General features: G+C 42.2%; 2 protein-coding genes across 2 annotated transcripts in view; both read left to right on the forward strand.

Annotated features, from left to right (window-relative positions):
* The window catches only part of LOC139289770 (protein MTSS 1-like), a 48264-nt gene extending 38938 nt beyond the window's left edge, over positions 1–9326 (forward strand). The window contains exons 8-17 of the mRNA XM_070911400.1: positions 2138–2295; positions 2544–2651; positions 2836–2933; positions 4400–4664; positions 6055–6168; positions 6554–6796; positions 7052–7264; positions 7975–8134; positions 8260–8517; positions 8800–9326. Of these exons, the coding sequence (XP_070767501.1) occupies positions 2138–2295; positions 2544–2651; positions 2836–2933; positions 4400–4664; positions 6055–6168; positions 6554–6796; positions 7052–7264; positions 7975–8134; positions 8260–8517; positions 8800–9326 (2144 nt within the window). The remainder of the gene's footprint in view (positions 1–2137; positions 2296–2543; positions 2652–2835; positions 2934–4399; positions 4665–6054; positions 6169–6553; positions 6797–7051; positions 7265–7974; positions 8135–8259; positions 8518–8799) is intronic.
* Positions 9327–13795: 4469 nt separating this feature from the next.
* The window catches only part of LOC139290584 (transmembrane protein 65-like), a 30847-nt gene continuing 22055 nt past the window's right edge, over positions 13796–22587 (forward strand). The window contains exons 1-2 of the mRNA XM_070912406.1: positions 13796–13874; positions 14207–14540. Of these exons, the coding sequence (XP_070768507.1) occupies positions 14243–14540 (298 nt within the window). The 5' untranslated portion in view covers positions 13796–13874; positions 14207–14242. The remainder of the gene's footprint in view (positions 13875–14206; positions 14541–22587) is intronic.

Here is a 22587-nt window from a genome sequence, read left to right on the forward strand (position 1 = left end):
CAGCTGTTTATAACTAGTGATTAAAACATTACTTGAAATGTCAGCCCAGCTTACAAATAATTTCCTTGGCAACAAGATGGAAAAAGACAAATTTTGCCTCTAGGGAAATGAGTAATATTGAGTTTGGTCCTGCAGTGGAAACCAGACTAATGAGCGAGGCCTGTCTAGCCCTTTTAGGCTCAGTCATACTGCCAGTTCTCCACAAAACCTTGTACAATGTAAATGTATACATGTCTGCTCAAAGGGTGGCTTTTGGATGTATATGAGACTGAAAATATATACTGCAATTTGGGCTTTCTAGTCTACAGTCCATCTACTCCATCATGGTCTCCACAGTGTAATATAGCAGGAACTGCCATAAACACACACATAACTCTCATTCCCCTCAGCGTTACAGACACCAAACCAAGCTTGGTAAATGGATTCCATACATGTGGAAACTCATTTTATTTTGTACAACTGTTAAGTTCTAAGGACTGTCTACACGGGTCTCGTATTATTTTATTTTGTAGCGTTAGTATACTTGAAAAGTTGCAGTAATACTGCACATTTAGTCCTTTGCAATTTTACCTTGTCATCAATATATTTACCAAAAAGTATGAAGACAACGTTTGCTATTTTGATTAAAACTAGACTAAAGCTTGCCTAGACTAGAAAAAACAGTCTCCAGACAAACATTGTCTTAAAAGAACTCCATCCACCTAAAATACATCGTTAAGAGTTATATTTGACAACTTCACCCAATATCAACATTCACATTGCACAAAACATTTAGTCAGCTCTCATTAGCTATTGTGATGTCAGTGGGTGTATAATTACAGTAAGAGTTTCCATTTGGTGCTTTTCCATCAACTTAGTATGTGTGTGTGCTTTAAACCATTGTTAACTGTCGTTTCAATTGTGGTCTAGTCAACTGATGGAGAGATAAAGCAGTGGAAACCAAGCTTCCCACATGCTGTATCGTGTGTAATATACAGGCCGTACTCACATATCAGAGAGGAAAGAGCTGGTTTGTTGTCAATATAAGACACCCATCCTTATGTTTTACATTTGAGGTGAGGATGATTTGCTTCTGTTTCTTTACTACTGATTTGCATGATATCCTCATGTCACGTCAAATGTCAACGAAAGGCGCCAGACACAAGAGCAGACAGACAGACCACAGAGTTGTTCACTGTGGGTTTAACCTTGATGTATCAAAGTGTTTGTGTGTAAGTGTAGTTTGAGTGGTTAGATAATGCCTTTGAGGCCCACTGTATGTCATCTTGGGCAGTCGCCAGCCTTCCTGCCTCCATAGAGAACTCAAGAGGGCTTGATTTGGCTTTAAAGTCTCTCTTAAAATCACACACACACACACACACACACATCTAGACACACACAGTGCTGAATAACAGCATGACCTTGGGACTATCACAGCCCTAAGACAGTCCTGGATTTACATATGCATATTCAAACACTCATATAGGCAGCACAAGAACCAGATGGTCTTGGAGATGCCTTGCACACTTGTCGTTCGTACACGCACATACACACACACACACACGCACACACACACACACACACACACACACACACACACACACACACACACACACACACACACAGTCTCTTTTAACCCTGTCTATAAACACCCTAGAATTTAAGTGTTTGACAAAGAGTAATGGAGTGATAGTCAAAACTCACTTTTGGCTATCTGCACAATAGATTGACTTTTTCCAAGACAAGCAACAGATTAGCCTACAATAGATAACCTCCTTACCACCTCTGAACAAGAGACAGTGTGACACTTTCATGACAAGAGTGGCCCTTCATGCAGAGGTGATAGCCAAAATGTAGTGGGGACATTCAAATGCTAGCATTGAAGATAGCAACGTCCACAGTGAAAAGATAACATGTAGGGCAGTAGTAACAGTCCAAGCCAACACCAGAGAGAAGTGATGAGAATCATGTTCTTTCATTGCTACATGATCATGTTGTTTGTGATTATTCATGCATGTTACAGTAGCATAACTCAATTCTTTTTAGTATTTGTGTTATGAAGGAAGGCTTGGTAGTTACATTTATGTTTTATTTTACCTGCAATAACGTGTATGTTCTTTTTGTCTGTGTGTGTTTGTGTGTCCGCTTTGTTTCCAAGGTCGTGGTGATATCCAGCCCCAGTTGGACAGTGCCATGCAGGATGTCAGTGATAAATACATTCTGCTAGAAGAGACAGAGAAACAGGCCCTGAGGAAGGCTCTTATAGAGGACAGACAGAGATTCTGCTGCTTTGTAGCCATGCTGCGGCCTGTAGTGGTGAGTACAGCGGGGGAGAAAGAGAGAAATGAGCCAACAGAATGTCACCTCACTCCACAGACTGGAAAGACGCATTTTCATGCTCTCTACTTCATCACACTACTAATACATGTATATTCTTTCTCCAGACTGTCATTCAAGAGCTGTTTCATACTACTGCTGCTATGCAGAGAGGATGTTTTTCACTGCTGTGTAAACTCTTGAATGAGAACTCATTCTACCACCCTCTCTGTCATTTATTCTTTTAGGATGAGGAGATTTCTATGTTGGGAGAGGTCACCCATCTCCAGGCTATCTCTGATGACCTCAAAGCCTTGACCTCTGACCCGCACAAGCTTCCCCCGGCTAGTGAACAGGTGAGGACAAATATCAAAGATGAAACAGTCTGTGAACAAGGAACTAAAACTAAAACAACTGACCTTCATCTCACTGTCACAATACATACCCTTTTGGTCCTGTATTATTTTTTAACTTTACTACGTAGCTTTGTTTAGTGCCTTTCCTCTTGACAAGTATGACTAATATTTTCCACCCTCTTAGGTGATCTTGGACCTGAAGGGCTCAGACTACGGTTGGTCATATCAAACACCTCCCTCATCCCCCAGCACCACTATGTCCAGGAAGTCTAGCATGTGCAGGTAGGCGCCTACAGCCAATCACGAGACTCACTTTGTCTTTCAAGTACACATTTACCGACTGTACCCATATAACCGTTTTGTGATCCAGTGTGCTTCAAAATGATGTCAAATGGAAAATGAAATTACTCCAGTTATTTTGGTCACCCATTTCGAAGAACTGAGGAACGAGGAGATGAAACTGCATAGTGTCTATATTTGGTCAAGTTCGAGATTATATTATAGCATGATATGTATACACACAAGATTTACTGAAATCTGCAAGTGTAATGTGGTGGGAAACAAGGACATTGAGAACTTTTGTGCTGCGCTATCTGTGTCTGCCACCCAGTGGTCAATATGACCTGGAGTAGTTTTCAAATCCTTAGTTTCCTTGTATCTCGGCTTAATCTCCTCTTTGTTACTGATAGTTGTTAATTAATTCACCTCACTGATCAATAAAAAGTGAACCTTCATTGTCAAAGTAAAGGTGTAGGGATATTTTTTTGATATAGCAAGTTTGGTGAAGATGCATTTAAAAAAAAGAGGGTTAGAGAACTTTTAGAGAATTGTCAAAAGCGTGCTTTGTTTTGTAGCTGTTCAGAGCATGTCTTCTACCGTCTGTCCTCCCTGCTTTTTGTCTCCCAATGATTTTTCCTGAACTGTTCTGCTTTAGAGAAAGACATTTTATGCCTGGGTTGTGTATTGCTTTGCATTTGTCCTGTTAAAATCTTGTAACATCAAGTTTTGGGTTGTGGGTTTTCTATGATTGAATCAAAACAGATACAACATCTTCAAAGCTTTTGCTTATCATGTTTTCAAAAATTCACTTGAAATTCTCAAATCATTGTGAGACAGCTGCTTTTATGATTTTAATGGTTTGCAATTACAATGTTAACAAATCTTTAGTACTAGAAGCTTAAACTAGGTATCGTTTTGCCTTGTTCTTATGCATTTTATTGTCAAGTTTGTATATGATTTGATACATATTGTATGTATTTTTCATAGTACAGAATTTGCAATATACCATTTTTATATCTGCTCCAGATGTTCAAATTGTTGCTTTCAAGTCTTAATTCGCACAGTAATTAAACCCAGTATTTAAGCTGTTTTTGCTTTTCATGAGAATATTCTCAAAACGCTGTCTCAAAGGCATGAAATCATGTGATTTCCTGCCTGTAATTATTGTCATTATGATATCACGCCTCTTATGTTGGTTTGTTTTGTTGTTTTGACTGGATTGGCCTCAGTCACTGCCTGCTGCATCTTGGTGTGCTGTGTTAATTGTTTCCCACCCTGTCTCCTCCACATTCCCCCCAATCCTCTGCCTTCATTCTCTCCTTTTTATTCCTTTTATCTCTTTCTTATCCAACCTTCCTTCTTCTATCCATGTCTTTGGGTGCACTTGAATCTCTTTACCCCGCCTGTCGCTGTCAAACTTCTCCTTCCTCTGGTCCTCCCCTCATCCTTCACCCCTTCCCCTTTCACAGTAGTCTGAACAGCGTTAACAGTAGTGACTCCAGGGGATCCAGTGGCTCTCACTCTCATTCTCCTTCCTCCTCTTCTTCCTCCTCTTCCTCACACCACCTCTTCCACCACCATCACCCCCGCCATCGGTACCGCAGTTCCACGCTACCCCAGCAGGCCCCAGCTCGGCTCTCTAGCATCTCTTCCCATGACTCGGGCTTCATTTCTTCATCACACGACCAATACACATCGTCCAAATCATCCTCGCCTATGCCAGCTGAAACAAAGGTAAGAAAAACCTCAGCTACCCACACTTAACCATAGTTTGGGCTCTAAGAATGGACAAAGACTATAAAACCACATATGCTCTATGATTTACAAGTCATTGTAGTCCGAGACAGAGAGAAAACCCCAAATCAGCAATCCACACAACTCTTTTCTCACACATCTCCCTACCCGCTATGAGAGGCCGTTAGCTGGCTGCAGTAAGTGTATGTGATCATGGTGAAGTCATTTCACTGCTATTATTATAGCATAAATGCACAGGAAATTAGTCTGCCTCCATTCTAGCTCAGGGCAAAACAGGTCAGCCCCATCCTGCTATTAAAGAGTCGACCGCTGTGACAGACTGTGGTTTGGTTAAACTTGCAGAGGCTTGAGCATACTGTGTGTTGTATTTTCATTAAATGTATCACAGTAAAATGACATGTCACAGTGTCAACAGCATGTTTTACGGGCACTATAAGTGTGTCTCTATCAGCAGGTCTCTTTCTGTCAGTTTCATCTAATCATCTGACACAGGGTTTCAGGTCATTATCAGTGTGATAGTCCAGGGGATTGTCTGCGTGGGGTTTGTGGTTTTGAGATCAACCGTGAGAGCGGCTGCGCTGTTAGCAGGCCAGCAACCAGAGCTCCCCTGCCCAGAACACATTGGTTTAGTTAGACTCCAAGTTTTGATGATGCAGTGAAGGTGGTTTGGCAAGTCCATACCTGACCCATTTACAGTACAGTCTCGGGAATCAACCCTCTCGTTTCCTCATTCTTGGTATAGTCACTGTAGTTGACTAAACAGGGCTTAAAGGGGCTTACTCCTTAACCCAGGGCTAATAAGGCCGGGTCATGGCTAACACTTAATGTGGATCTCTTTAATTTCAATACCCACTTTTATACAGTGTGATGTTCTGTAGCTGCCCCCAACCCCTAATCTCCTCCTGGAGGGCAGCATGCAAAAAATGATTTCCCTATAGGCATGGATTAAGTTTCATATTATTAATGTTAATAAATAACAAGGGCTTGAATTGTGAAGAGATCCTTTTAGATATCATGCAACACTCATGTTGAGTTTGTGAGGATACTTTCAACATCCTAAAGAAGAGGACATTTGCCTGTGCTTCCCTTTAACAAGGCTCCAACACTGCTGATGACCATGCAATTAATGCTGGTATGGCTCCCAGTGCACCTTCTCTACAGCCCTTATAGTCACTTAGCTGTACTCCTCACTAACTGCTGAGAACTGTGGAAAAGTTGCCTCTGCTCTCTGACAAACTGCTTCTCTCTGTCTACCTGCTGACATGTCTGTCTTTGCAATTCTTCCCCTCTGTACACGTCTGTCCGTCTCAACTTCTCTCTCCCCTCTCCCTCCTCCTCTCTCTGCTTGCTGCTGCCCTCGCTGTCCCAGGCTTGTCCCAGTTCCAGGTCCTCTGAGGTGTCAGAGACCGGGCAGCTTCACAGTGACTGCAGCTCCCCCTCCTCTCTAGCTGCTGCTACTGCACCTCAGCACATTACTGACAAGGTGAAACACACTCATCCACCATGAACCTTACCCCTCTTTCACATAAATGTCTGTGTTGTGCAAGTGTTACTCACACCACAGCTCCCTCATACTAATCTTCAGACTGTTAAAGGCACCTCCAAACTCCCTGGCATGTGCGTCAGTTTCTCCAGTTTTCATTCAGTTCAGCATTTGTGACCATTTCCTTTGTTCCTTGGCGTGATCAATATGTTGTTTTGTGTTGTTGTTTTTGTGTTCCTTTTTGAATGATTTCTCCTCAGTGATGGTGGTCTGTTTTGTTTTTATTTTCCACTGTTTATCATTTCAATAATTTACCCCATTGTGTGTTTGTTCTATTATCTTGTTCTGTTATCATCCCTCCTCCCACCGACGCACACACATCCAGCTGTCGAATGGTTTTGACCACTACAGTCCGGCCAATTCCCCCTACCTGCATAGCAACGGGGGGAGTTTGGGCTCAGGGTCAGGCACAGCCTTCCCCTTCTCCCCTCCCTCCTCCTCATCCTCCACCTCCTCCTCCTGCCCCACTCGTTCATGGTCACGTCCCGCCTCAGCCTTGGTGCCAGACTACCCTCACTACTGCACGTTGGGCTCCATGGTGCCTTCATCACGAGTCCCCAGCTGGAAGGTTTGTTCATCACCTCGGTCTTGGTCATCAACTTATCCTCCTTGTCAACAGTTTGTCCAACATGCAAGCCATGTTTTACTGTTGAATGTATAAATCTTTTTTTTTAGTTCATCAGTTTGCTTCTTTTCTGCTTTGGTTAAATCTGCACACTTATAAACTGAGAGCTGAAAATAAGGGGGGAAAGATTTTTAGGTGCTCATCAAAAGCACATCAGAGAAATGTTAAGTATCGACACTGACATGTCTTTGTTTGCAGGACTGGGCTAAGCCAGGCCCTTATGACCAGCCCATGGTCAACACACTGAGGAGGAAGAAAGACAAGGGGACCCCAGCTGTAGTGGAGAGTAATGGTAGTGCGAGTAATGATAGCAGCCCGGCCTCGATCTCCACCTCAGTGCCAGCTCCGGCTGCGCTACAGACGTCAGCATCAGTGGAGGAGAAGAGCAGGAGTGTGACTGCACCCCTGAAGGTCAGCTTTAGCCTCATACTATTTGTGTTTTCCACAGCAGCACATAATCTGCTTAATTACTCCTGTTGTAATGTACTGTAATTATACACTCAGTATGTATATTATTATATATCACATATTCACTTTTGTGTTGTGGTACTTCATTTACCTTTTTACTTTATCTGCATTATTGTCTTTCAATTCTCAGTTTAGACTCCAGAACCAAATAGAGAATTTGGTAGTGTTCAGAAGTCATTATTGATAATAGCTACTTGTGAAAAGATGCAAAGGAGCTCCATATGACCTCCTACATTTTGTCCATTTTTATTCTTCTCCACTTTCAACTTGGTGCTTGAAAAAATTACTACTTTGCTGCAGCTGGTGGCAATTGCCACAAATATATCAGAATTGTTGAGTGATTTAATTACCTTTTAATTCTGCCGATACCGGAGGAAGCACCTTAACATAGATCAGTCTACATTTAATGCCATCTGTGTTGCTGAAGTTTCAGGCGACCTCACATTCAACTTCCAGCAGGCTGATGTTTTTGAAGTCATGTCATTTTAGACCACATGAATGTCCTCCCACCACTAATGTTCCCATTTAATGACTTTAATGAGTTGCACCTAATGATTTTAACGACTATAATGAATTGTACCTGGCTGTGTCCAGACGGTCAGATGTTCAGACCCTATTACCAAATGTTTTTTTTTATTGGGTGATTGCTCCAGGCTGCTGATATTGAGGCCCATGAGGAACTGGCTCTGGCCTTATCCCGAGGTCTGGAGCTAGACACCCAGAGGTCCAGTAGAGACTCCATCCAGTGTTCCAGTGGCTACAGTACACAGACCAACACACCCTGCTGCTCTGAAGATACAATACCTTCACAGGGTAATATACTCTCTCTAGAATCAGTAATACACCACAAACGTCTTCCTCTTTTATCCTCTAGCATCATGATATACAATATCTCATTGTGTCAGTGCATTGTTAACCTCTCTGTTTGTTCTTTCTAGTATCAGACTATGACTATTTCTCAATGGCTGGAGATCAGGAGCCTGAGCAGCAGCAGTCAGACTTTGACAAGTCCTCCACCATCCCCAGAAACAGTGACATCAGCCAGTCCTACCGACTCATGTTCCAGAGCAAACGGCCCGCCTCCACAGCCGGCCTGCCCAGCTCACAGGCTCCTTACCCCGGACAGGGGGCCTACCCTGCAGGGCCCTATCCCGCCACACCCATCCACACTGGGGCTTACCCTCCTACCCCTACAGGTACAGACTGCACTGATAGCGTCAACACTGGAGGTGTACACTTAAATCTTTCCATTTCTACCTTTTTGATGTTGTATATTTATAAGGTATTATGATGGTTTATGTCAACAACTTCCTTTTGAATTACACTTTATCAGTGTTATGTAAATGTAAATAAATTATGTTTTTATTTCCTTGTTATTCTTGTTATTGAATCACAATATACAGAAATGTACTGTATTATTGGTTAAATAAATTTTGTTAATGGCAAATTAAATGATCATTTGCATTCTATCATTGCAGGCTCATGTTCAGGTCAGGGATTTTATTCTGGATCTAGCTCCTATTCTGCAGGCCATGGTCCAGTCATCGTCACCCCTGGGGTTGCCACAATCCGCCGCACCCCCTCTTCAAAACCTTCCGCCCGCCGTTCTGGCTCAGTTGTGGGCACAGGCCCCATCCCTATTCGTACGCCTGTTATCCCAGTAAAAATCCCTACGGTGCCCGATATGTCAGGAGCAGTTAATGGGAGCAGGAGTGCAGAGGAGATGGGAGGAGGAGGAGGAGAAGAAAGCCCAGATTCTCCAACATTTGCAGGAGGGGGGGATGCTGGCACGCTGCCTATGGTGTCCTGGAGTGGCCAGGCTACAACCAATCCTCCCACTGTACCCCTGCCCAACCAGCAGCACCTTCAGAGTGAGCTAGGGCAGGAAGGAGGAGGAGAGGAGGCAGGAGAAGGGGGAGAAGGCAACATGCTGGTGGCCATCCGTAAGGGGGTCAGGCTCAAGAGAACCCTCACCAACGACCGCTCTGCCCCGCGCATCGCATGATGACATGACTCTCAAAACACCTGAGCTCATGTCATAGAAGTGAGGCTCATCGTATTTGTAAATGAGGTCAAAGGCTTTAGAGAAAATGTTGCAGATAGAAATGCAAATCAAAAGGCTTCTTATGCTAGTATGAGAAATCAATTACACCTGTTCTACATGCAGCGTTTCTCATTCTGTAAATTTCCACCTGTGAGGATCCCTCACAGCAGAAGCCATCTATAATGATTCAGAGAAGAAAATATACAGATATGCTTTTGTTCAGGTTCACATTTTCTTATGTGGCTCATGATGCCTCAGAAAGGAAGCCAGGGTTGTTAACATATTGGTTTGGACCTAAAGTGGATCACAGGCCCACTTGTATTCGGTCCATGTATAAGTTGAGTAATTGTACGAGCCGGTACGAGTACAAGGAAAAGACCTAATTTCTTACATTTTTTTCCGTTCTTGGCCTGAGCACTAAATATGTTTTTGCAAATCCGAGCCCACAGCTGTGTAATGAAAAACATGAGGATGTTGATTTTATGTTAATAAGTAACGAGAAGGACAGAGAAACATTACCCCACAGTATGACAGTCAGGACATATTTTACACATATGTATCCAGAATTCTCCCTGAAACTGAGGGTTGGACAAGGACAGCGTGTATGCCTCTTTCCAGTGTAGAAAAACACTGTGTATTATATGTAAACACTCATTGTTTAGGGAGTGCATCGTACCATCGTGGGATGAATAAGCATTCCGACTGCCAAGTGACTTGGCAGGAGGAGCGCAATAAACAATGCAAGTACAACACAGCATCTAGAGAGCAATATTCAGGCGCACTAGGAAGTCATTGCTCCAGTGGTCGGCTTTCGATTGCACCATTTGGCCTCTCCTGAACCGCACTGACTGCTTACTTGGAGGGACGCCCTGATGGCTGTAGGGAGGTGCTGTGTTGTGAAAGCCGTCTTCCTCTCTCAGTTCAAACACTTCAATACGTGAGATGTCCATAGAGCCAACGTGGGCAGGGGTACGACCAATGCAGAGAGCTCCTCAAAAAGCAAATGACCCGACTTTGTGTTGAAGTCAAAGTTGTAGGAGACTACAGTGTGACTAAAGCGTCACGTGGTTGATGCCGTGACATTAAGAGACACTACAAGTTGCGTCCTGTTTTGTTTTAGTTGTTTTAGTATTTACATGATGTAAATAATTTGCACGTGTCTGTAGCGTGAGGCCTGAGGAGTGTGTTGGTGCTTCTCGCTCACTGTATCTCTGCTATATTCCCCTCTGCTCCTCCACAGTGCCATAATCATTACATCTCACATCTTCAAACAGGATGTTTATTGATTTCATAATGATCACCATAGCCTTTGGATGTGATTTGGTTTTCATTTTTCATATTTTTCCCCTCTATGAATCTCAATTAATCTGCAGTGTCTACATGCTGAGCTTTGTAGAACTCCTCAGTGGTTTGTGTTTATACATTAGCCCCTTCTTGTTTTGTAGCATTTATTAGCCATACATTACTAATAGTTGTCAAAGTACAGATGTGCCATGTCAAAACTCAATGTTAATTCAAATTTATATATATTATCAACATTTTATAGAAGTTACATGAGGAAAAATATTTTTTGATGTTTTGAAAGTTATGAATTGGTAATGTCATACTGTTTCTATTGTGTTGTCTGGTTGCTGTTATATTGAACTCTCTGTTGTCTTCTTTGACACATGTAGCGTGCATGCTCATGTCCTTTTGATTAAATAGGTTTTGAAATCCGTCATCTCCAATTTTGGTGTTTTGTAATAGCATCAAAGGTGACAAGTCCAGTACATACAGATTTTGTTGCTCTATAAATTAGGAAATCACATCAAAATCCATTGTTTAATTTAAGAAATACGTCACTGTAGATACATTTTAAAGTATTCTGTTTATCTGAAAAATAAGGTGTTTTGGAGATATGAGGCTTTTCCTCAGACTGCAGCGTTGTAAGGTTATAGGCTAAAAGCAGTTCTTGTCCTTGAGTTACAGTCTGTGTTTAAATTTGCATTTCAGTTCAAGCACTGTGAGACCATGGCTACTACAAGATGTATGAAACTGTAAATGTTATTAAGCTGTACAAGTTAGTCCCGAAACTCACACATTTTTAATTTATTTTCTTCTTCTCAGCCTTTAAATCTCTCTTTCTTTCTCAGCCTATCTCTATTTTTATACTTATATAAAACATCAGCGTAATAGAGTTGTGTCATCTATCCATGCATGCATGTATTGTCTGATGATGTGTTGTTTCATCAGTGACTGTCCTGCTATGATTCATTATGTCCCTTATTTCACACACACAGGCATAAACTGCATTTTAATAATCGCAACAAAGTGTGTTCCAAATGTGTTTAAAACAGTTAAATAAATTTTAGTCTCATAATGGAGAGGCTTGCATCAGTATTATGGGTTCAGATTTTGGAATAAATTGGACTTGCATGATGCAGAGCTGATGGCAACATGCAAACTTTTAATTGTTCCCTGCAGAATGTTTAAATTTAAATGTTTGTCCCCCAGTTATTTACAAGTGATTTCAGGTAAGATGTTAATGAACAGTTTATCTGATAGGCATCTTATCTTATTAGATTTGAACAAATGGTACGCTGCCCACAATGTCTGGCCTAATCTGACCTGAGTTTCCCAAAGACATCTAAGCATGAAAATCCAGTTTGTTTCTATATTTTTAACAGACTTCTTGTGTATTTAATGTAATAGAAATAGAAAGGTACAATTAGAGGGATGGCAAAAACAAAGATATCATCTCTGTGCCTGAATTTAACGCATAGTGTGAACAGGGGGATGCACCACAAACCACTTGCATATAAAATACCCCTGTACTGTTTAATTTCAACTGAGCAAAGACAATATTACTGCTTAGATGTTTTGGGAAACCCAGCATTCAGTTCTTGACATTGTTGATGATGTTAATATTTTTGTTGTTTTTGTTTTTGGCCGTCCACCTGTCTAAAACATGTATTATAATCCTGTAATTTACATATTTAAATTGCTAGCATAAATATATATTATATCAGAGTTGCCAAATGTCAGTATATCCAATGAATAAGAAGTTTATAGTTTGTGAGGGTTTGAAAGTACGGTTAAACCTGGTTTCTAGTTTAGTTTTTAGCTTATTTCCCCCCCAAGGAGAGTTGACCTCTCTGTCTGTCCCTGTACAGTTCAACAGGCTATGATGCAGTTTGTTTCAGGAAGTAAAAGATTGTTATTTTTTGTGTAATGACAGCTTTAGCAGTATAATAAAAATATACATTTTGCTTTGGCTCACTGACTTCTTGAATGTGCAAGTGTGCAATCAAGCTTTTACACCAACCCAGTCTGAGAACTGGCCATATTGTGGGATAATTGGTGGGAAATATTGACACATACAGGTTCAAATGGAACTGTAGGATAAGTCAGTGGATAAAGCCTTCACTGCCTTTGATCAGAATGTAAACAGATGCTACGCTTGGTTTTGGCCACCAGGGGGCCCCCTTGTCTGAGCTGCTTTTAACACCCAACCCTGGTTTATAACTTCTGCTTGGATAATGCATCACTCCTCCCATCCTTAGAGGCCTGAGAACACTCGTCTAATCAATAAAAGTACAGCCAAAACAATCAATCTGCCTCTCTCACAAAGAAGGCCTTCAATTAAATCAGAAAGTACATGAACAGAGCGCTAGACTAGGTGTAAGAGCCTTTTGCTCTTTTGCCTCAAGTTCAGGCTTCCTCCTCCAAACAAATAACTTCCACATGGTGTCATATTTTCCTTGGGTGTGGACTGTAGTCTGGGTGAATAGCTGAAATGCCCCACGTGCATAATAGCAGAGAGAGGGATGGGTACACACCCAACGGACAAATACACTCCTTTTACTAATCCCGCAAGAGACATTCAGGGTATGAACACCATTATGTGTCAGCTGATATCACTATAATTCTTGGCCCTATAATTGGCACAGGTTTGATAAAGTTCCTTTGAAATATGGTGGATTCCTCGGGATGAATGACTGAATGATCTGATCTATCCATACTCCAACTGAACACAGTGGGTAAAGGTTGATTAAGATAATAGACAAATGTTTATTTCTCACGAGGATATGCCATTGACTTCTAGAAGGTCACCAACCTAAATGTGCAGGACCAAATTCGTATTGTTTGTCGTTATGGCAGACGTGGTATAACACGAATGCCCTGACTGTCCATTGTGCCTGTGTGCTGACTGTACGTACGTGTGGCGGTGCCGTCAGAGTTACGCACGGCGGAAAGCAGCGCTGCTATTGGAAAATATTTTCGGGGCTGCTGGAGCCCTCCCATCCGCCTCACACCATCCTGTCAGCCAGAGGTTACGCCAGCCGGGACTACGCTCGCAAAAATGTGATTTTGTACGAATACTACAGCCAGTCAGGTGTTCGAGGTTGTGCGCGGACATCTGCAGCGTCTCACTGCCGGCGAAGAAGAAGCGTGTGCGCCGGAGCAGCTTGTGTGTTTCCGAGGTTTCTTGTGGAGGTTGTTGGACGGGACAGCGGAGCATCGACTGAGGTGCGTCCGATAACACAAGTTGCAGTTTGATTATTTGGACAGCTGCCGCATTTTTCTGCTGCTTTATGTTTCCAAAAATGCGCTAAAAATGGGATTTAACCAGTTTGTCCGTAAATAATGTGTAATTGTGATTTTCAGGCCCTGTTTTGCCCTTAAAATAACCCAATCTGCCTCCAGATTGAGGATGTGGAGGGTGTCTTCATGCGACCATTGCAGCGATCAATTTTAGAAATATTGTTATTATATAAAGCGGCATGTCATGTGTTTCGGAAGAGTCCAGGCTAAAAGTGGTAACTAGGCCTGTCAAATTGTCCTCCGCTGCTCTCCAGCAGGTTCCCGGCGCTTTGCTCTACCCCCTCATCCCAGAGATGTTGCCCTGCCTGCGGAGAGTCCTGCGGCCCGCCCTCTCTCTGAGAGCCGGGACTGGGTTGGCCACAGCCGGACTCAGCAACCACCAAACACCCGCCGTAGCGTCCACTGCACAACTGCACCCGCTCTCCCTGCTGGTGCAGCGGTGTAACCTGGGCACACACCCGCTGAAGGAGCCCGTGGAGCCCCTCCACTCGCCCCGAGGAGCCAAGGAGTTTATTTATAGCCTTCATCCGTCTGAGCGCACCTGTCTGCTGCGAGAACTGCACAAGTTCGAGTCCATAGCTATAGCTCAAGGTAGGTGATGTGCTTCAGTACAGCATGCAGTAGATGTAGTAGCAGTGCATAATTTGAAAAAATCCTTATTGAAATGATTTCTAATTGATGACAGGGGATTTTGCATCTTAGTTAGATCTATCATTCAGGGTAGTGGAAGTCTAAAAAGTTGGAAGTTGCAGTTGGAAGACTGGTTAAAGTCTTTCCAAAACATCACACCATAGCTGCATGGAGAAGGACACCTAATCCCAGAGTGCTGTTCTGCAGCTGGTCTCTGACCTCTGACCTCCCTGTGTGCAGATAAAAAGAGAATCTATTGGCAGGGATCAATGAAGCATGTCACCATTACTGTAACTCTTATGCCCATGTAGCAGATGTAGATCAGCAAGCACATCAGACACACAGAGCTGGGTCCACAATTTATTCTCTGCACAGCACAGAAACAGGGGACAACATGGCGCATCAGACACCGAGTATAGCTCTGTCCGTCAGGAGCATCCGCAAAGCTTTGAAGTAGCTGAACATGTGTTGTGCAAAAGGTGCGCCTCTTAACAATGTCCCACCCACAACAGTTTCGGAACTATATACAGTAAATTGAAATAAAACTATAGACATAAATTAATTTTTTTTTTAGTAAAATTAAATATTAATTCAGCTACACCCACATCCATCCACATTCACATCTACACCACATGCATTACTCAGTAGGGAGTGGACTGCAGTATCCCTCAGTACTGAAACCTATAGCTGTGGCTTTCAGACGAATTGAGCGGACACTCAGCAACACAAGTATGTCTGTATGTATTGTATGCCAATACTTCTAACAAAAAATTACTTCCTGAAAAACATTTTTATATTCTATCTACAAGGCACATACAACAACAGGCAAAACCCGTCACATTTCTTCCCAAATCCTATTCCATCATGACATCCTCCAAATATACCAGGCCAAGGACGTCACACTGTACACTCATTCTGTCTCAGCGGGTCGTATTCATTTAGAGACTCATTCTGGCGTTCCTGACCTCACAAAAGGCTTTTAACTCACCGGCCCACGGTGCAGTTTACCCAGGTGAAAAGTTAAGGTGAAAAGGCGGTTACGGTGGTAGGTTTTTCAGTCTACTGTATGACAGGTTGAGGCTTTCGTCGGGTTTCATGAAACACGAGCTTATGAGCTCATAAGAGAAGGAGGAGGAGGAGCACGGGTGGATGTCCCACAGATGGAGAGAAAAAGAAGGAAGTGGGTCAATCGATATAGAGACAGGCGAGAATAGAGGGAGGGAATGAGGAGAGACATGAGTGATGATCTACAGTACACGAGGTCCTCTCTGGGAGTATGCTGCTCTGAGCTCCTGTCACCATCTATATTTCTCTCCAGCAGTAAAGTGAAAAGACTGTTCTTAAAAATAGATTCCCGTAATTTTGTCTTATGGCTTTGTGTTTCATCCCTGTCAAATTGTTGAACTCTGGAGCCATTGAAAAATAAGTGAATAGTGGAAAATTAATCAGTGCTCCTTTCACTGTCAGAGAAAACACTGATGAAAATATGAGATCCTTTGCACAGAGCCCTAAAACTGTGGATAAGAGATTAAGCACTGACACTTTATTCCTGCAGGCTTGTATGGAAGAAAACTCGGTGGGGGCTTGTTTACTCTACTGTCTCCTGATCCCACCCTGTGGGACACCCTGCAGGGTAGCTTCGAATATCTCTGTCCTTCGACGATAAGATAAGATAAGATGAGATAAGCATAAAGTAGTGAACGGCTGCACTGTACACCAGGCTCCTTTAAACCATGTAGCGGCAGACTGCTGAATGTTATGCATACATGCATCAGTTGCTATGAATAGTGTCATGTGTGTACTGTTTCTTCTCAGTGTACAGTATGTGAGGCTCTGAATAACAAGTAGCAACGACCTGCACAAATCACATCGCCGATTGTCATTGTTAATATGAGCGTGCCTCTGATGGTTGTCCCGTTTAAAATGGAGGATTTCAGTGTCTTAATGCAGTTATGGAGACATTTCTTTCACACCAAAAGAAACTTTTTCTTTTTGGAGGAAAACAAACAAATGTTCTTCTGTTTCAGGTATCATAATTCACTCTCTATAAGATCCTGTATCAGAAACATAAATATCACTGGGGGAGGGAAGCATGCTGCTGCCGGCTACAGTATGTGGGATGGTATTGATTGTATATATTATTGATTGGGTCATAGCATTCAGTCACCTTTCTCCATGTACACTAAAACAGGCCAGTGACGCTTCTGCTGACTGATAGCATCTTTAGTGGTTATAGTGGTAACTCTGGCAGTGATAATAACGCTAAAAGTGGTGATTATTGCTCAGTAAGATTAGATTCTGCCTGATTCCTGCATGGTCATTCCAGGAACTAATTTGTTTCCCACAATGCACAGAGGAAGTTAACTTTGTGGTAAAAACAGAAATACAGAAACTCAGTTTGCCTGTCGCCTAATTTGAAATACCTCTCCCTTCCTCATTCCCACTCTGTATCCAGACTCTGGGGAACTGTGAGAGAGAATTGTAGAGGCCGACCGACCCATCATTACACAGCGTTGCAATAAGATTCTCCATGCCCACTGATCCTAATAGTAACATCATTATTTTCCTGTCGGATGTGGTTGAATGCATCCTGACCACATGCTGCGAGCCTTCCCTTGCCACAAATACTCTGCAATATTAACATTGCTAACAACAGCGCTAAATCCCTGGTGAGCCTCATGGTGGAGGGTTTTATATCACACACCGAGGCTGCTAAAAGCAAAGTATCGCACTCACTGGAATATGTTCAAGTTGCATTAAGCAACTAGAAAGATTTAAGACCTTTTAGACCTTTCAAATCTTTGATATAGTTGCAGAATATCAGAGAATCATATTTAAATGATATATTCACATAATCATATTTTAAAAAAGTCATGTTTTTGTGTCAATCCCAACCAAATAGATTGCTGGGTTGATTCACAACTTCATATTTTTTAGGCTTGAAAACCACCACACATTCTCAACCAAAGACGAGAGAACAATGTGAGCTGGTGTACTGAGGTGACTATACGCAGAGGACAGCCGCTTTCCTCTGCTCTCAGCTGTGGGGCCTGCCCGGCTGGCGCTCGCTGACATCCTCACCTTCACGCTATAAAAGCCCTCAGGGATTGTCTTACCTACTGTATGTGCGTGCTGCAGACTAGCTGAATCAGTGATTGGTGGACCGGTGGACTGACTTGCTGGCTGAGAGATTGATTCTTTTTTGTTTGACAGGCATAATCAGCATCCATCATCATTCTTCCCCAGAGGCTGCAGGACAACTGAAGGCAAAACCTTTATTTTCCTGACATTTATATGCAGGTTCGCTGCATGGTGAGGAAGTTGGACGTCTGCCTGTGGTTGGAGTACTGGGCAGTCTTCAGGGTTAATGGAGTCTACTGCAGTATGTCCATGCTGGCTGTGGCTGTGTTTGCTGAATGCATTCACCTTCATTCTGGATTGTGCTCATAAATTTAAGTTAGATATTACATTAACCTGTCAAACACACAGATTGCAGACTTCTTGTGCAAGGAGGCAAGAGTAAAATTATAACCTACACTGTCTCTATTTAAAAATGATTTAAAATGTCATATTATCACCTTAAAGTTTATATGGTGAACGTTTTAGCTTATTAAAACAATCTGCAGACACGCAGCAACATTAGCATTCATTTTGAGTTGTATTTCAGTTGTATTTTCTTAGCTCTGTTTTTGCTACCCTATGTTCACCAGCTAGTTGCTAATTTTGTTTAGTGCTGGCCAGATAGCATACAGTCTGTTTATCAGAGTTTTTTATTTGCTCGAAACAACTGACTTCTGCTGCTGGAAATGACTTGCCCACCCCAAAACAGTAAAGTTGTGGTCAGTAAAACCAAAACAATGAGCTGAAATATACTAAAACACTGTCGAGCTGAGGAGAATTGCAGTCGGTTGACAATTTTCTGTTTGGCACTACAAAAACAACCCTTTCACATCTGATCCATTGTTCATATAAAAAGACTGATTCACGCTGATTTAATTTAGTCAAGACAGAAAGGCGAGTGTGCTGTAAAGGCACTATCGGTGGATCAGAGACAGCTTTGTTAATATAATGCATTCATGTCGCCATGTCGTATTTTTGTGGTGGCTTAAACTGCTTCTCTTAATTGAGCACAGAGCATGCATTTTATTTCAAGTGACTAATAATCACAGCCTTTGGAAAATCAGACTGCAATACTTTTATACCTACATTTTTTGAATGTTGCCCCACCCAAGTCAAGCTGAGGGCTGGTAATCTGTTGCTTGTTTTTTGTCTTCCAGTTTCCGTGTCCACGTTTCTAGTAAAGTTTTCACAGTTTTGAAAGAGTTTAAAAACGGTTTTGAATTTATTCTCCTGACAAATGTCTCCTGAGCATTTTAGGAACAGATGGTAACAGCCATGATACTCTCAAGGACAAGACGTTTGAGGGGGCGTTCTCAGAGAGGTAAGAGGAGTGAAGTGTCTGAAGTTTGCAGACAGCAAATAAGTTAGAGGACAGAGGTGAGGTGTGGATGCAGACGCTCAGAGTGGATGAAGGCAGAGATATTTAGTGTAGAGCTGTAAACAGACAGGAAGAGACAGGATGAAGAGGAGAGAAGTAACAACAATGAGGGAGCTAAATCTAATAACCAAGACTGGCGCAAGGTGACTCAGACATTTTTAATTAGAATATCAACACCTCACACTAGAGCGCAGTTAAAGTGTGGATCTTGATGACCTCCCATTGTCATGTTTGAGATCTCGGTAATTACACTGTTAGAGATCAGAGATATCACACAGTCCTTCCATGGCAAAGGGATTGTTTGCTGGGGCAAAATATAAATATTTGAAATTACTAACCAACTAATACTGAGGCTGGGATTTTCCACTATTAATTATTACGTTCGGAGAAATGATCTCATTATGATGGTATAATAATGATAGAGAAAGAGAGTGGAAATAAAGGGGCCTCGCTGATTTTTGCCAAAATGTAGAAAACTGGACTATGATATGTATGTTGATGCTTGAATATTAGTTTTACTTTTAGCAGTACTTTACTTTGGTGGTGGTTTTGCTGAGAATATTGCAAACACTATTGACCTGTTGAGAGTTGCTGAAGGACAAATTCTGTCACTTCATCACGTAATCTGGTCACGAAAACAAAAAACTGTGCAGTTCATAAACAGTGCACTCAAATACTCTCTTCCAAAGAAAAATGACTCGCCATTTTTTTCCAAAGCTTCTTCGGTTATAGTTGAAAACTTCTTTACATGAGTTTTAATTTAAATCTGTATCACAAGGAGTTTTGTGGAAATACAAAAACCTATTTCTCACACCTCCCAGACAGGGAACATGCATTTGCATATAAAGGCATCTTGTTCACTTCAGGACTTCACCTTCAAGAGTAAAAGCAGAGAGGAAAGGAAGCAAAGACTTGGAGGAGAAGGAAAGGAGGGGTGCAGCAGCAGATGAATGTATGATTAAGCGACCAGAGATCCTTCTATTCCATCTGGATCTCTGCAATCATCCGCGCTCAGTTACTGAGTGACTCAGTGACATCCACCATACTGACGCGGTTTTCCCATAGTCCTGCTGGAAAGGAAAAACGTGAGAGGAGACAAGATAGAAGCAATTTTCCTGCATGGCTGAGAGGATGGAGAAGTACTGTGGAGGCAAAGTTTATTGGAGGTGCAAAACAGGAGAGAGAGCAGCGAGAGGGAGGGAGAGGTAGATGATCTTTATGGCTTTGTTTTGTCAAGTCACACTAGCCTCTTCCTTTCATTTTCTTTAAATAACCCGTCTCCCATTTGTCTTGAAGTTTAAAATTTTTCTTCTTGAACCATGACCGGATTCGCAGGTGTAATGAATCCAGGATCAAAGCTTTCATCCTCTCTCCTCAGGTTTGTCTATTTGAAGGAAGGCCTAACATTTTCTATGCTCAGTATATTGCTTTCTTAGTGCTTGGTGGTATTTTACTCCACCTTTTATGTTGAAAGGGGAAGCCATATCCTTTCACCGCCTCTCAGATTATTGCCTTCTTGCCTGAAATAACGGACAAAGGAGAGCACCTTTTCATTTCTCCGTTCTGCCTCAGCTCATGCAGTGTTATTGTCATGCTAATTCACACACACACACACACACGCACACACACACACACACACACACACACTGCTGCATAATGGTAGTCCATGGTTGACCTGCTGTGACCCTTGCACAAAAGGCATCTGCACTGTAGAACATTTGCAGGTCACTGTTATGATGCATTACGCTGATATTTGACTCTCTGAGGGATTCTTGCTGAATTGCTTGCGTTACAGTAATAACGTGGCAGTCAGTCAGTTCTACTGCTGTCCAGTGGACATTGTTGCTGTGACACTTTTCTTGTCATTGTGTACAGAAAACACACCATTCATCACAGACTGTAATAACACGCTGGCTGCATTTATTGAGTGCAGTTTGCTGCCAACCACAGAGCTGCAGCCATTAATAACTAATCAGTCTCAGTGTGCCAAGGAGGTTTCAGACTAAGCGTTTCTTTATTGGAAGTGGATCTAAACTGCAGTGAGTGCTGAAGCTATTTGCGTTACAGTTTTCAATGTCCCCATCGCTACGTGAAACAACATCAACAACCTCTGAGTTAGCCTGCCAGCCTACATGCTGAAAATGGCCAGTTTTGGCTTGAGCTAGACCTTTCTCCAAAGTGTGGAGATAGGTCGTGGCCTGCCGTGCCTAGTTACCGTTTCTAAGTTATGATTGGACAAGCGCTGTTCAAATATTACCCTCAAAAATCATCATTACCCTGAAATTTAATATATTGCTTACAATAAAGTTATTTTTTCTTGTTTTGAGTCAAGGCAAAGTTTAATGCCCTGTATGTGAGATCGTCCTCCAGTTGGCAATCTGGCCACCAATTAAAATGTTATGATTCAGAAGTTATGAAAGTGAAGAGGAAAGTCCCGGCATATGGCTCTTTCTTGTGAAACTTAGACAGATGGACCGAGGCATGAATCAAATTACACAGGCACCACAGACACCCATTTAATATTATCATGCGCGGCAGGATGTGTTTGATATTCAAGGTGGTGTTTGTTTTTGTGAGCCTGTCCCTTCACTCATGAGGTCACGCGCTTCAGAGCGAAAGAGACAGGGGTGGATCATCTTCTGTTTTTCATGGGACAATATGACCTCTAAAGACAACACAAGCTCGCTTTTTTGTCACCTCCGAACTGTCATTTCTTTTTGCTGTTGTCTCCTCACTCACTGTCTTTCCCTCTTATCTCTCCCACTCTCATTCTGTCCCTCCCTGTCACACTTATATGAGATGTACCACAACGCACTACCCATCATGCCTCCCTGTTTTCTCCTTGGTTTGTACCTGGGCCCATCCGAGGCTTCTGTAATGACCTTGCTACACAAGTCACCACGGCTGCTGATTTCACTGCAGTCCCACAAGACTACAGTCAGCACTTTATAGTAGATGTTAAGGTTAATATTTCTCTCAAGGCGTGTATTTACTGTTTTGTGTTACTTCTATTTTTCACTTAGGAAAATACTAAGTTGCTTACCTTACTGGCAACTTGACTTCACTAGCTTTGTGGCTTTGCTCTGTGATCGCTTTCACTTTACACATAGTCATTTGATCCATTGTCAATATAAACATATTGATTATGGCAGCTTTAACGTATTTATCATAAGTCAAATGTAAATATAACATTGAACATTTAAAGGTCCTTCCCTCTTTTTTTCTTGATGATCGATCTTTTTCATGTTAGAATTTAGGAGAGTTGTACTTTCTAAAAATGTGCTGACCCAAGTCTCTGGCTTGTGCAGCAAGTAAAGTACGCCATATAGCTTACCAGCAGTATGGTAAACAGAGACTAGTAAACATCTTTCACATGGCTGAAACCACCTGGAGATATTACTGCATTTACTCTAAAAAAGAATTGCAAATGTTGTGCAGTAGTTGTTTAAAGATGAAGCAAAACTCGTCACCTAGCAGCTTTCTCTCACAGCCCCGGCCACTCTGCCTGCT

Source organism: Enoplosus armatus, chromosome 9 (genome assembly GCF_043641665.1).
Source record: "Enoplosus armatus isolate fEnoArm2 chromosome 9, fEnoArm2.hap1, whole genome shotgun sequence".
Lineage (NCBI taxonomy): Eukaryota > Metazoa > Chordata > Actinopteri > Centrarchiformes > Enoplosidae > Enoplosus > Enoplosus armatus.